Source organism: Arvicola amphibius, chromosome 1 (genome assembly GCF_903992535.2).
Source record: "Arvicola amphibius chromosome 1, mArvAmp1.2, whole genome shotgun sequence".
Lineage (NCBI taxonomy): Eukaryota > Metazoa > Chordata > Mammalia > Rodentia > Cricetidae > Arvicola > Arvicola amphibius.
The window spans coordinates 152821122-152833482 of NC_052047.1; the positions used below are offsets into that span (position 1 = coordinate 152821122).

General features: G+C 55.8%; 1 protein-coding gene across 1 annotated transcript in view; it reads right to left on the reverse strand.

The window, feature by feature from the left end:
• Positions 1-1404: 1404 nt before the first annotated feature.
• Dagla (diacylglycerol lipase alpha) overlaps positions 1405-12361 on the reverse strand; it is a 56703-nt gene continuing 45746 nt past the window's right edge. Inside the window, exons 10-20 of the mRNA XM_038341609.1 lie at positions 10784-10937; positions 10287-10370; positions 10116-10193; positions 9646-9726; positions 8818-8960; positions 8387-8455; positions 7837-7909; positions 6850-7049; positions 5825-5954; positions 5214-5401; positions 1405-3050 (exon numbers count right to left, since the gene is read on the reverse strand). Of these exons, the coding sequence (XP_038197537.1) occupies positions 2093-3050; positions 5214-5401; positions 5825-5954; positions 6850-7049; positions 7837-7909; positions 8387-8455; positions 8818-8960; positions 9646-9726; positions 10116-10193; positions 10287-10370; positions 10784-10937 (2158 nt within the window). The 3' untranslated portion in view covers positions 1405-2092. The remainder of the gene's footprint in view (positions 3051-5213; positions 5402-5824; positions 5955-6849; positions 7050-7836; positions 7910-8386; positions 8456-8817; positions 8961-9645; positions 9727-10115; positions 10194-10286; positions 10371-10783; positions 10938-12361) is intronic.

Here is a 12361-nt window from a genome sequence, read left to right on the forward strand (position 1 = left end):
GCTGTGGGTCTGGGGGGCAGTGTGGGGGTCAATCTGAACTGGGATGAAGGGGGTGGCTCAGACCCCCCAGATGTGGCATGGAGTGACAGGAAAGTGCAGCACGCCCACCCTTCTGGGGTCAGGCAGGGAGAGGACAGGGGTGGGCTGGCCCTGGGTGTCTAGGGCTGAGTCCAAGCCTGCCCCAGCCCCAAGCCTGTAACACAGTATGGCTGCAGCCTTGGGGGTGGGGGGTATGTCCCTGATGGCTCAGTCCTAGGCACAGGGGCACACCCTAGAGGAGCCCCCCACACCTACCCTGGCAGAGGAGGAGTTAAAAGGCCAGATCACAACTCCTTGCTGCTGGCTGGGTGCTTGTTGGGTTGTTTCTCTGATTTAAAATTCTGTCTAACATTTGAAATCTAAGAACCACTGATTTTTATTTTACTTCTGTGCTAGGCTGAGGCACTGCCTTGGCAGGGGGCAGAGTGGCCAAGAGTCTGGTGAGGTGGGGGGGTCACAGAGCAAGGGGAGGCCCAGCTCCCAGGTCTCTGTCCTCATCTGTTAGGGTAGATAGCTATCCAGGCCACCCCAGCTGTGGGGATTAGAGTTGGGGCTGGGGCCCAGATACCAGTGACCATGAGGTGGTCAGGGGAGCCTAGGTAGCCCAGAGAGGCTGTGAGTGGGGCTAGAGTGTTAGGGACTAGGTTTCCAAGGAGACGAGGCTCGAGTGGGCAGCTGCTGCCTGCACACCCTGTAACTGGCTTGTCCCAAGGCTTCACTTCACAGGCTATATTCTTGGCAGGTTAGGAGCATCAGGAGGCAGGCAAGGTGGGGAAAGGCGGGCAGCCCTCTGCAGCCCCTTTCCTCAGGAGTGGTGGCACATTCATGCACATGCACACACACACCCTGACACTAGCATGCACAACCTCCCCATCCCAGTCATGGGGGAAAAGGCTAGGTTCCTACCTCCCAGACTGCTTCTCCAAACCAGAGGGAAACCACAGAGGCCTCAGGCTACCCTGGGACAGCCCCAGTAACTGCCCCCCCAACAGTGGGCAGGGGTTTCTAGCCAGGATTCAAGATACCCTACTCTTGGCCCCTCTTCTTATGGGCAGAACATAATGGGAGGTGGAGCCCAGACCCAGAAAGGAGCTAAGTAGCCAGGAGAGCAAGTGGGCAGAGGCATGTTTGGTTTCAGACCCCAGAGCCCAGAGCCACCTAGGCATGGTGGGGTAACATAAAGGTATCAGGCAGGATACCCAGGAGATGGGGCTTTGGATGCCTTTGTTCTTCCCAGGGCCCTGACTCTGCAGCCAGGGATGATGTCACAGGAGTGTCCACCACCCTTTGATTGGCCAGAGTCCTGGGGGCGGGGGGGGGGTGGGTGGGAGAAAGTGAGCCAGGAAGCCAGGGAGTGGCAGGTAGGCAGGCAGACCCAGTGTCCAGGACCCATGAAGATAAGGGCCACCAGGCAGAGAAGGGGTGGGCCCTGACCCCACTCACCCTCCAGTGCCCTCTGGTCCTCAGGGGACAATGAACACATGATTAGGGGTGGGGCTTGCAAGCCCAGGAAACAACCTGAGCAAAGCCCAGCAGATTCTGTAAACATATACAGCACTGTGGGCCACCTTGGCGGGGATCACCCCAGGGGGCTGGCCAGCAGGCACCAGATCTGGGGGACTAGTGACCAGGGCAGGTGCCAACGTGAACGACAAATGAGAGTGTGTGGAGAGGGGGCTGCTTTCTGCCTCGGCTCTGGGAGAGGAGCTGAAGGGCAGTGACAGGAAGCTAGCTTGCCTAGTCCCATTCCCAGAACAGAGATACCAGGCTGCCCACACAGGGGAGTCAGGCTGAGGGCTGAGGATTGGCCATCCAACCTCAAGTCTCCTCCCTGTACCAAACCCACCCCGGTTTTTTCCCAGACATCTTGGGTTCTGAGGGTCCTAGGCTGAGGTAGGGATGTGGACCCCCTGCTCAGCAGCAACGCTCCAGGGCCTGAGGCCACTTGGCCTCTGGGAGCCTCTCCTCAAAGCTACTGGGCCCCAAGTGGCCATTAGGTACCCACAGAGCCTTGAGTTCTGGTTGGGGAGGAGCTAGCAGCCACTGCCAGGTGCTAGCGTGCTGAGATGACCAAATCATCTTGCTTGGTAGGGCTGGCCCCGTGGCCTGTGGGTGTGGAAGTCCGGATCTTGTCTGTGGCCAGACACTCCTGGCTGCTGAGGCCCGTGGGTGTCAGGTCCATGAGCTCCCCGGAGGAGCTGAGTGGGAAAGAGGGAGAGAGTGAGATGCCAGAGGAGGGGTCAGCAGATCCTGCAAAGAGCCTTGGGGGCTTGGGGACCAGATTGGGCTCAAATTGGGCCCGAAGCAAGATTTCCTGTTGGCTGGGGGATTTGGGGCCCTCAGCATAGTCACTAGTGGGGCTCTCGGGCACCACCATGCAGTAGAGGTCCTGGAAGGAGCTGCTCTTGCTGTCCAGGTTGAAGAGGCTGTCGATGAACTCAGCAAATTCTAGCACCTGAGGGCTAGGTGAGTCCCCCAGGCGCCCATTGTGCAGTGCCAGCTCTCCTCGGGGGGCCACCCCACCACCCTCGCCGCCTGCTGCCTCCTCTTCTTCATTGGTTGCACTTGGGGGTCGCTCAGGAGTGACACCCCCGCTGCCCAGAGCTGCCTCCAGGGGTTGGGTATCCTGCGAGTGCTTGGACAGGCTGTCGGCTGCCAGAAGCTCTGTGCGTGAGCTGAGGGATGGGTTCTCCTCTGGGATGGCCGGATCGATGTAAAAGAGGTGGCCCTCATCACGCTCCAGTACTGCGTGGAGGCTGGGTGAGCCGCGGATGCTGCGGAAGCCCGAGGATCGGCGTGAGTCGAAGCTGTACAGCGATTCAGTGTCTGAGAGGCTCTCCATGGTGGCCAGCGGTGCCCGCCGGGACTGCAGCTCTGCCGCCAGCCGCTCCTGGGTGGTCAGCAGTAACAGCTCTACAGGGTCTTGGCGGGCTGCTGATGCGGCAGCCCCTGGGGACAGCAGCCGCCCCTCAGAGAAGCCCTCCAGGCTCATCTCAGACTGAGACTTGCTTCTGCAGGGGAGAACATAAGGACGAGACTCAGAAGGACTGAGGAGACCCCCTACTTCCCAGGCTAGAAGGAAGTGGTGGGGGGGACAAGGACAGAATTAATTCAGTCCTTGTTGAATGGTTTGGAGGCAGGGAATCCTGACTTTTGAAAACCAACTCATAGTGTCTGGAGAGATGACTCAGTGCTGTAAATAGCACTGGCTGGGGCTGGAGAGATAGCTCAGAGGTTAAGAGGTTGTTCTTCCAGAGGTTCTGAGTTCAATTCCCAGCAACTACATGGTAGCTCATACCCATCTGTAATGAGATCTGGTGCCCTCTTCTGGCCTGCAGGCATACATGCAGGCGGAACACTGTATACATAATAAACAAATAAATCTAAAAAAAAAAAACAAAACCCACTGGCTGTTCTTCCAGAGGACTTGAATTTGATTCCCAGAACCCACATGGTGGCTCACAACCATCTGTAACTCCAGTTCCAGGAGATCCAACACCCTCTTCTGACCTCCAAGGGTACCAGACATGGTGCACAGGCATACCTGCAGGCAAAAGGCCCACACACATAAAAAATAAATTAAAGTCAGGTGGTAGTGGCACACACCTTTAATCCCAGTGCTCAGGAAGCAGAGACAGGCAGATCTCTGTGAGTTCAAGGCCAGCCTGGGCTACAGAGCAAGTTCCGGGACAGGTTTCAAAGTTACACAGAGAAACCCTATCTTGAAAAACCAAAATTAATTAATTAAAAAAAAAAGCCAACTCATAGGGCTGGAGATACGCCCCAGAGGTTACAAGTCCTTCTGCCCAGTCGTGAGGACATGGCTTCGGATCCCACCACCCCTATCAGGCCACGCACAGCCCCCAGTAACTCTTGCTCCAGGGAATTCAGTGCCCTCTTCTGGTCTCCATGGGCACCCACACATATGTGTACATATGCTCACATACACAGAGATAAATAATAAAAATAAATCTAAAATAAAATGAAATAAACCCATAAGAAGCTAAGATAGAAAACAAAAGGCTGATGCTAGGTGGACAGGAGTGGGATCCCCAAAAGGCCTAAGACCCCACCAAAAGCATTAAGATTTCTGGAGGAGCCTGGGTTCTATGCATCCATACCCATTATGATACTAACCCATTAGGACATGAAGAGACTGGCTGCTCTGGCTCACTCATGAGGCCACAGTAAATGGGAGACACAGAGGGAAGGACAGAGAGCGGGGAGAAAGGGGAGAGGGATTCTGCCCCCCAACTTTCAGACCAGCACTTCCAGTGCCTCTTCTATCCCTTCCTCACTCTGGGGTTCCCCCACACCTCCTATGCTGGAGAGGGGTAGCAAACTCTGCAGCCACCTTGCTCCGTTGGGAAGGAAGGAGGAGTTGGGAAATGGGTGGTTGCCTCCCGTACAGTGGCCAAGGACAGACTGGGTTCTTCATGGAGACATGTAACCACCACAGAAAACACACAAGGAAGGATGTCTGAAGTGTGTCCCTACCAAAGATCAGAAAGCAGTGACATCTTACTTCTCAGCAAGGATGCAAGGCCCTTTTTATAAGAAAGGATGCAAGGCCTGGAAGTCAGGGTCCCAGAAAGGCAGGACAACCTTCCCCTAGAAGGGGCGCCACTCTAGAACCCGCCATGATGTGTGTGAACATCTGTGAGAGCATGTCTTGGTGCCTGTGTGCAGCTGGATCACATGTACCTGTGTGCTATAGGTGTGGTACAATATAGCCATACTTTTACATGTCTACCTGTCCAAATGTGTCCATAACCATGTGTGTTCTGCCTGCCTTGGTATGTGCCCTGTGTGGAGTATTTCTTGTGAGGAAAGCTTGTCATAAGCCCCAGTGTATATGCATAGCTGTGTAAGTATATGGATCTAATTGGGAATGGGCAAATTGGTGTTTAGGTCTGGTGTATATGGGTCTGTGTGTGCCTTGAAACCTCCCATACTTTCTGGAACCATGCCCCCCTCCCCAGACACTGATGGCAAGGTGAGAGACAGCTACAGCAGAGAGAGCAAGATTCTGAGCAGTGCTTAACTCCCACATTGAGCGTATGGACACGGCTTTGGGGCCAACAGGCACACAGAATGCATGGATGTTCATGTACACAGCTGTGCAGATTCTGGATCCACACTCCCTGGAGGCGGAGTGGGGATGGGAGACGTACTTGACACTGCTGTTGCGATGGTCTGCAGCAGGCAGCTCCAGGGCCAGGCCGGTGGGCAGAGGTGGCCCCGTGGGCAGCGGCTGCTGTTGGAAGATTAGCTCAGGAGTGAGGTCTACCTCAGTGGGGCTCACCATGACCTTAGCAGCAGAAAGCAGTGCTGTCTTTCCCTTGTTGTAATTCTCCAGCACCTGAGGAAAGGATGGGGAGTGGGGCTGATGGTAGAGGGGATGCCACCCCAGCGCTGTGGCTTCCCAGAGCAAATAGCCTGATGGTTCAGTGGGGTCCCTTTGTTTGTGCATGCCCTGGGACTTGCCATGGGGTGCTTGTCCCTAGAACAGCCAAGCTGGACTACTCTTCTCTTTCTAGTCCTTCAGTGGCCCATGAAGGTAAATGCTGTCCCACTTAGCTACATATGTGGTAACGGCCAACTTGCCTTTGGGGCCTCTACTTCCGCCTTTCTCAGGGACAGACCCCTAGGAATCTTCTGAATTCCCTCTTCCTACCATGGGCAACGTGGTGTGTGGAAAGAGCCTGTCTCAGGCACCTGAGTCTTTCAGGAGGGATATGGAGACCCAGCCGATAGGACAGCCATGGGCTCTGCCTGCACTCACCTTGTTGAGCCCCTCCATGACCACGTAGGGCAGGTGCTCATGCAGCATGGCTGGTGAGATGATCACCTCGTTAAAGGCTTTGTTGTCACCCCAGATGGCGAAGTATGTGGGCTCCTCCTGCTCACAGCAGCTGAGAGGGACACAGGTAGGGAAGAAAGGGGTCTGGGGCTCTGCTCTGTGCACTTGCTTAGGGACTAGGCTGGATTTGGAGGCCCCTGTCTACCCTTGGCCCCTGTTTACCCTAGTGCTCCCTTCCAGGCCTGGCTAGCTACTTTGCCTGTATCCTTAAAAGGCTGACCTGGAGCCTCAGTTGCAGACCCTACAAGGCTTCTAGTTTGCTTTTGGTCTAGACTCCATCCTGGGCAGGGCTCAGCTCTCCAGCTTTTTGTTGGGGGTTGGGGGTCAGTCTGTGTTAAGAGAGCTCAGGGCCCAGGGCTCTGAGAGTGTGGCAGGAGAGCCTACCTACTGGTACACTGTTCTTGCATATGCCTTGGCCACAGTCTGGCCCACATGTGTCTGTTACTAATGCAGGGACACTGAGGGATGAGCTGGCTCAGAGCCTGGTGGCTGCCATAGGTCATCCGCTCCTAAATGCATCAGGCATAGGAAGAGCTGCCTTGGAAGACACCAGTCAAGAGCTGGCAGGGGTGCAAGGCAGAGGTGGGACAGGCCTCAGTTTGGCCCAGCTGGACTGCCACCTTTGGGTCAGGTCCCTGACACCTGCTTCTGGATCTGAAAAATGCCTGGGCTTGGCCCTGTGAGGGGTAGACACTGCTTCCAAGGGCTGGGCTCTTTCAGAGAGACACAGAATCATAAGGCCCTGTTGGAGACGGACGTGGGCTGGGTTTTTGGCTCCCTTTCTATGGCTAGCAGCTGGGGGATCCCCTCTGTAGGGATTCTGGACTATTGTCTCTATCTCTGCCCCAGTTGTGAGTGGTTAAGTGACCAGAGGCCGGTCCAGTCCTCAGCAGCCCCTGCCCTGGACTCGCACCTACAAGAGTGGCTAGATCTCCATTAGCACCTACCAGCACTGTTCTGCAGGGTGGTTATGGACCACGTGGATGATGCGGCCAGGTGGGTAGAGTGGGGTGCTAGCTGAAAGGGCGATGGTCAAATCACTGGGGTGGGTCCAGAGCCGTGTGCTGGCCAGAGTGGTCACCTCCACCTGATCCTCAGGCAGCTCCGACTTGGGGATACATTTCGTGGCCCCCACAATGATCCGCCACTGTACAGGACCAGGGAGAGGGAGATAGAGCTGAGGAACTCTGGCTAGGTGGGTAGGATCAAGAGTGCTTGCAAGGAGGGGCTCAACAGATCAGAGCTAGTGATGGAGGCAGTAGCCAGAACATTAAAGAGAGACAGACACATAAGCCTATGCTGACCCACGGTCTGACACCTGACCCAGGATCCTGACTGCCGGAGGGTCATGGGCACCAAGGCTAGGAAGGCTGCAGACAGGCAGCAGAAAGAGGGCGAACAACTAGGGGTGGGCATCTATCTCACAGAGCACCCTCTGATTGAGGAGGGCCTCCTACCCCAGGATGCTCCACCCCACCCGCATAGAAAGGGCCTTCAGGATCATCCATGACCTGGAATGTGCTAGAATCAGCTGGCTCTCTCCTAGCCCCAGGAGAATAGTGGATGAGGCTGGGTTCAAACCCTCCACATGGAGCAGCAGCCTTCCCCTGAGCCTGGGCAACCTCAACAGGCTTTCCTCTGCCTGCCCAGTGTCCTTCGGGGACTGCCCTTCTCATGTCAGGCAGCTCTGTGCAGGAGCACTTCCAGTTCTGATCCATGACAGCTTTCTATATGAGCAAAGTCCCTTCCACACTGGACCTGTCTCCTCACCAATGGTAGCGATTGGATGGGCGGAGCTTGAACACTGAGGGTCTGATTGCCTCAAGTGTCCACACACAGCTGTGACCTCTTGTGCTTTGTCTCAGGGATCAGTGGGGAGCAACAAGAGGGACAGCCAGGACTTCCTGGTGGTCAGGGAGCTGGTGGGGGCTCACTTTGGGCTTGGTGCTTCGCTGAAGGACGTCCAGAAGCTGTCGGCGGAAACCCTCCAGCTGGGAAAGGCCAATCCTGTGGAAAGAAACAAGCATCAGCCTGGCCCCAACAAGGGCTGGAGGGTTTGAGAGATGGCTCAGAGGTTAAGAGCACTGGTTGCTCTTCCAGAGGTCCTGAGTTCAATTCCCAGCAACCACACGGTGGCTCATCATCATCTATAATGAGATCTGGTGCCCTCTTCTGGCCTGCATGGATAAATGCAGGCAGAACACTGTATACATAATAAATCTTTAAAAAAAGAAAAGAAAAAAAACAAGGGCTGGAGAGGGACAGGAGAGGGGGTCCAGCTGGGTCAGAGAGGCCACTGGGTCAGAGAGGCCACTCGGGAAAGTGCGGGACCTACACTGTCTTCTCACCACAGGGCCACCAAGAGTGGGAAGGGACACTAGAGTCCTTAGGAAGAGAGTGAGGGAGGAGGCCTGAAGGAGACGTGAGTGCTGTGGAGTGGGGTGAGGCCTTGCTAGGGGACCACAGCAAGGGAGAGGGACTTACCTGGGAACAAGGTCTTTGCCCAGAACCACAGCAGTAACAAACTCTTTGGAGTACTCCATAGCATCCTCGCTGCAGGAAAAGTTAAGGGAAAGGGCTCAGATCCAGAGCAGGGCTTTAGCAGCAGCAGCCCCACTTTGCACCTGGGGTCGAGGCTTTCCAGCGAGCTTATAGTACCAGGCTGGGCTTTAATTTCTGCCCTTCCTCCCTGTGTTTTACCACAGGTCTTTGGGGGAGGGGTGTCCACTTGGCAGGTTATAAAGCCCTCATCCTACCACCCGAGACCTGTCCGGTGCCATTCCCAGGTCTCCAGTGTTCAGAAGCCGTGCTGCCCAGTCCAACCACCAGTTCTCGGGCCTGGCCAGCCCACGTGAGCCCTTGGCTTTCAAGTGTCCTAGCTGTTCCAGTTAGCTCTAAGGCCTCAAGCTTCTTACCTCAGCAGGCCTCCTGGCGGGGAGTAGGCGAAGCACTTGAGGGTCGGGTACTGAGGGCGCAGGAGGAAGGAGAGGATGGCAGCTGTGCCAGCGCCCAAGGAGTGGCCTACCACAATTAGGCCATAGTGTTTGGTTCCACGGCCCTGGGGACCAAGAGATGCCTGAGAGCCCTGCCTCAGTTTCCCAGCTGACACTGGGAGGATGAGGGCTCTTCTCAGAGTCCTGGGATCATGTTGTCCTCCATGGATGCTAGGGCTGAGGCAGAGCCAAGCTGGATCCTCACAGGGCAAAGGCTTAGTGAGACTTTTCACACTTTCCTACTCATCCTCTAGAGCCTTGCTCAGAAATTGCCTCCTCGAGGAAGCCCTCCCTGATTTATCAGCAACAGCTCCCTCCCTCCTAGACATTGCACTTGTTCTTTGACCACTCTGGGGATTAGTTATAATTGTTTCATTACCTCATCCTTCCTCCCCCCCCCCCCCCCCCCCCCCGACCAATAGCCTAGAGTCTGTGAGACCTGGGAATGAGTGCTGGCAGCATCCTTCTCTCTGCTAGGTGGTTGTTTTTTGTCACTAGGTTCTGTAAAATTTGCTGCAACAAGTGTTCCTGACTCTGAGGCTAGCAGAGCGCACATCTAGGAACCGCAGTACATGGAGCTAAGCAAGGACACTTTGAGAAGAGGGAGCCTGGGAGGTGGGGTGGAGCAGGGTGGAGCCAGCTAGAAGGAGTTGGAAATGTGGGAGGGACGGACAGGAGCTAGTGTTTGGTGAGGGGGTGGCATCATTCACCACTCCTCTCCAGGACGGGGTGGCATGGAAAACTCCTCACCAGGTCTCGCCCAAAGGCCTGGGACAGGACCATCTCCTGCTCCAGCTTCTTCTTGATGTACTCAGCTGAGAGCACCATACCCTGGGAGAGAGGAACAGAGCAGGGCTGGTCGGCAGCCTCAGGGAACAGCAGGACCTCATGCAGTGCCCCCTTCCAGCCAGCCCTCAGAAAACAGGCTCTGGACCCTGTAGGTACTTCTGTGTTCCATTTTGAATTGCATTTTCCAGGTGAGAAAATGGAGGTTCAGAGAGAGTCTTCCTGGCAGAAACAGGTGTGACATCTCCCCACTGCCTGCCCTGGAGCTTCTATGGACAGCCCCTGAACACCCGGGCCTCAGGCTGGGCAGGCAGACGAGACCACAGGCTCCTGTCTGCTCTCTGGGAGGAAAGAGCCTGCCAAACACAGGCACCTGAGTGCTGTCCAGGGTTGGGAGCAAAGGTGAGGGCACCTCAGGATGTAGAGGCTGATACCTTGTGACCCAACCAGGTGCCTCGATGTCCCTCCACAGGGAGTCGCTCAGCATCTCCAGTCAGGTCGGTCAGGGCATCCTTGGGGAAAGAAGAAAGTCACTTAAGGGTGGCTGAGGAGGACAGGCAAGGGCCACAAGTACTTGTGCCTATGCGGGAGTCATGGTAGCCTACCTTGGGGGACAGGGTTCCCCGGATACTGATCACCACTTTCTTCTTGTCATGGTCCACAGCTACGTAGAAGGGAGTTTCATAGACCTAGGAGTACCGTCTCATGAGCCTAAGCGACCCCAGAATGAGGCCAGACTTAGGGCGTGTCAATGAAACTCCCCACTGGCCACAGGGTTCTGAACCCCTGCCAAATCCAGGGCTCCCGGAGGTCGCTGAGGCTTTTTTGGTCCCTGGCCCTCCCATTCCACTCTGCCTCAGGCAGCCCTGTGCTCATTCCAAATGGCTGACTGTCTCTCCCCAGTATCTTGGGTGTCTTCCATTTTCTTAAGGCTGAGGCTGGAGGCCCTAATACTGAATGGGACTGACATTTCATTCTCCCACCTAGATTGAGGCAGTGTGGGTCTGGGCATCAAAATGGAGAAGGCCGTCTCTGGACTACATAGGCTTCACTGGCCGAAGGGATTGCTTTGGCGGCCCCGGTCCGCAGCCTGGCCCCTCACCGCATCGTGACAGGAGGTGTAGACAATGTCCACTGCTGTCATGTTCTCATCCAGGAAGTGACGGCGGATGGCAATTGCATTGCAACCACAGCAGTTGTCTTCCTCAATGGTGACTCCAGGGGCGAATCGGGGTCGTGCAGGGCAAAGACAGCACCTGGGATGGGGTGTCAGAGAGCTCAGGGCTAGTCAGCACCAATGGGCTGGTTTTCTCCCTTCCACCCTCTCTGGAAGTGTCTCCTGGGGCTTCAGCCTCACCCTCTTTATGTCTCCTGACTCACTCCTGCTAAGCCCTGGTGACCTCTTTGTGGTCAAACCCTGGACCAGTTCATCACACAGTCTCCAGGCAACACCTGACTCATGATTCCCTCCCTTCCCATTTGGCTGGAGATCTCATCCCTCTTCTTTCTTCCCAGACTGAGCTTGCCCTCCATTTCCAAGGTCCTGGGTCTAGCCTGGGCCTCCCTCCCCTCTAGCAGCCTGCTTCACGTGCTCGCCATCAGCCCATCCTGGACCCCAGGAGACCCACTTCAGACCTCCAAAGGCACCATACTGGACTCCTACATGGCATCTCCCCTTAACCGTACTGTCAGCCCTCCAGGTCCTCGCCCTATTCCCTGACCACACCAGCTGCTCTCAGCCACGCCACACTGGTCCACTTTGTCTTCACATATAAAACCAAACCCACCCCGTCCTTTTCCATGAGACTAACTTCCTCTCCCTTGTCCACCCTTGCTCCTGCACTATCAACCCCGTAGCACAGGGACCCTTTGAAGACACATCAAGCCACTACCACATTTCCTCTTAGGATCCCATAGGAACGCACGCCCACCTCCTCATCTCATCTATACCACTCTTGTCTTTCCTTCTTCTCCCTCAGCTCCCTCACCGGATTCTGTGCACCTTATCCCCCTATACCCTTTAGTGTCATCCCAACATGACCCTGCAGTGAGGTCGGCCCCAGCTACCTCTCTAACAGGGTGAGTCCTGACATAACCCCAGTCCAGCAGTCAGTCCTTCCAAAGTACCCACATGCTGTGAGCTGCTCAGGTGTCCCTCATTCCTGGTATGTCACTGTCCTGTCTTGGTAGGAGCTACACAGGGAAGGGCTGCTCCGTGCTAGTCACAGATGTTTCCCCTAGCACCCAGCCTAGTGCACACAGGAGGCTCCTGGGGTAGATAAGCCAGGGCTGAACTGGTCGGTTAGGGATGGGGTGGGGAGAAATGCATCTGCTTCTCGGGCCACCAGGGGGAGCCAGCACCCAACAGATTGGGTGCCACGAGCTGGGCCTAGCGTGACAGGACTGCCAGCTGTCTCGAATTGACATTTAGTGTGAGGTGTTTGTCTTCTCAGAGCAGCCTGTGGAACTGCGACTTCCCAACAGGGAGGGGTCTCATCGAGAAACCCCAGCGTCAAGCCAAGACCCGGAAATGCCTGAGCTTGGGAGTGGGACTGCCCGATACACAGGATACACATCCCAGAGTTGAGCTTGAAGAAGTCACCATACTACCAGGCCAATTGGTGGCAGGCTAGGCCCAGGGTCTGAGCTCCTACCTTCAAGCCTTCAGGAAGTTCCCCCC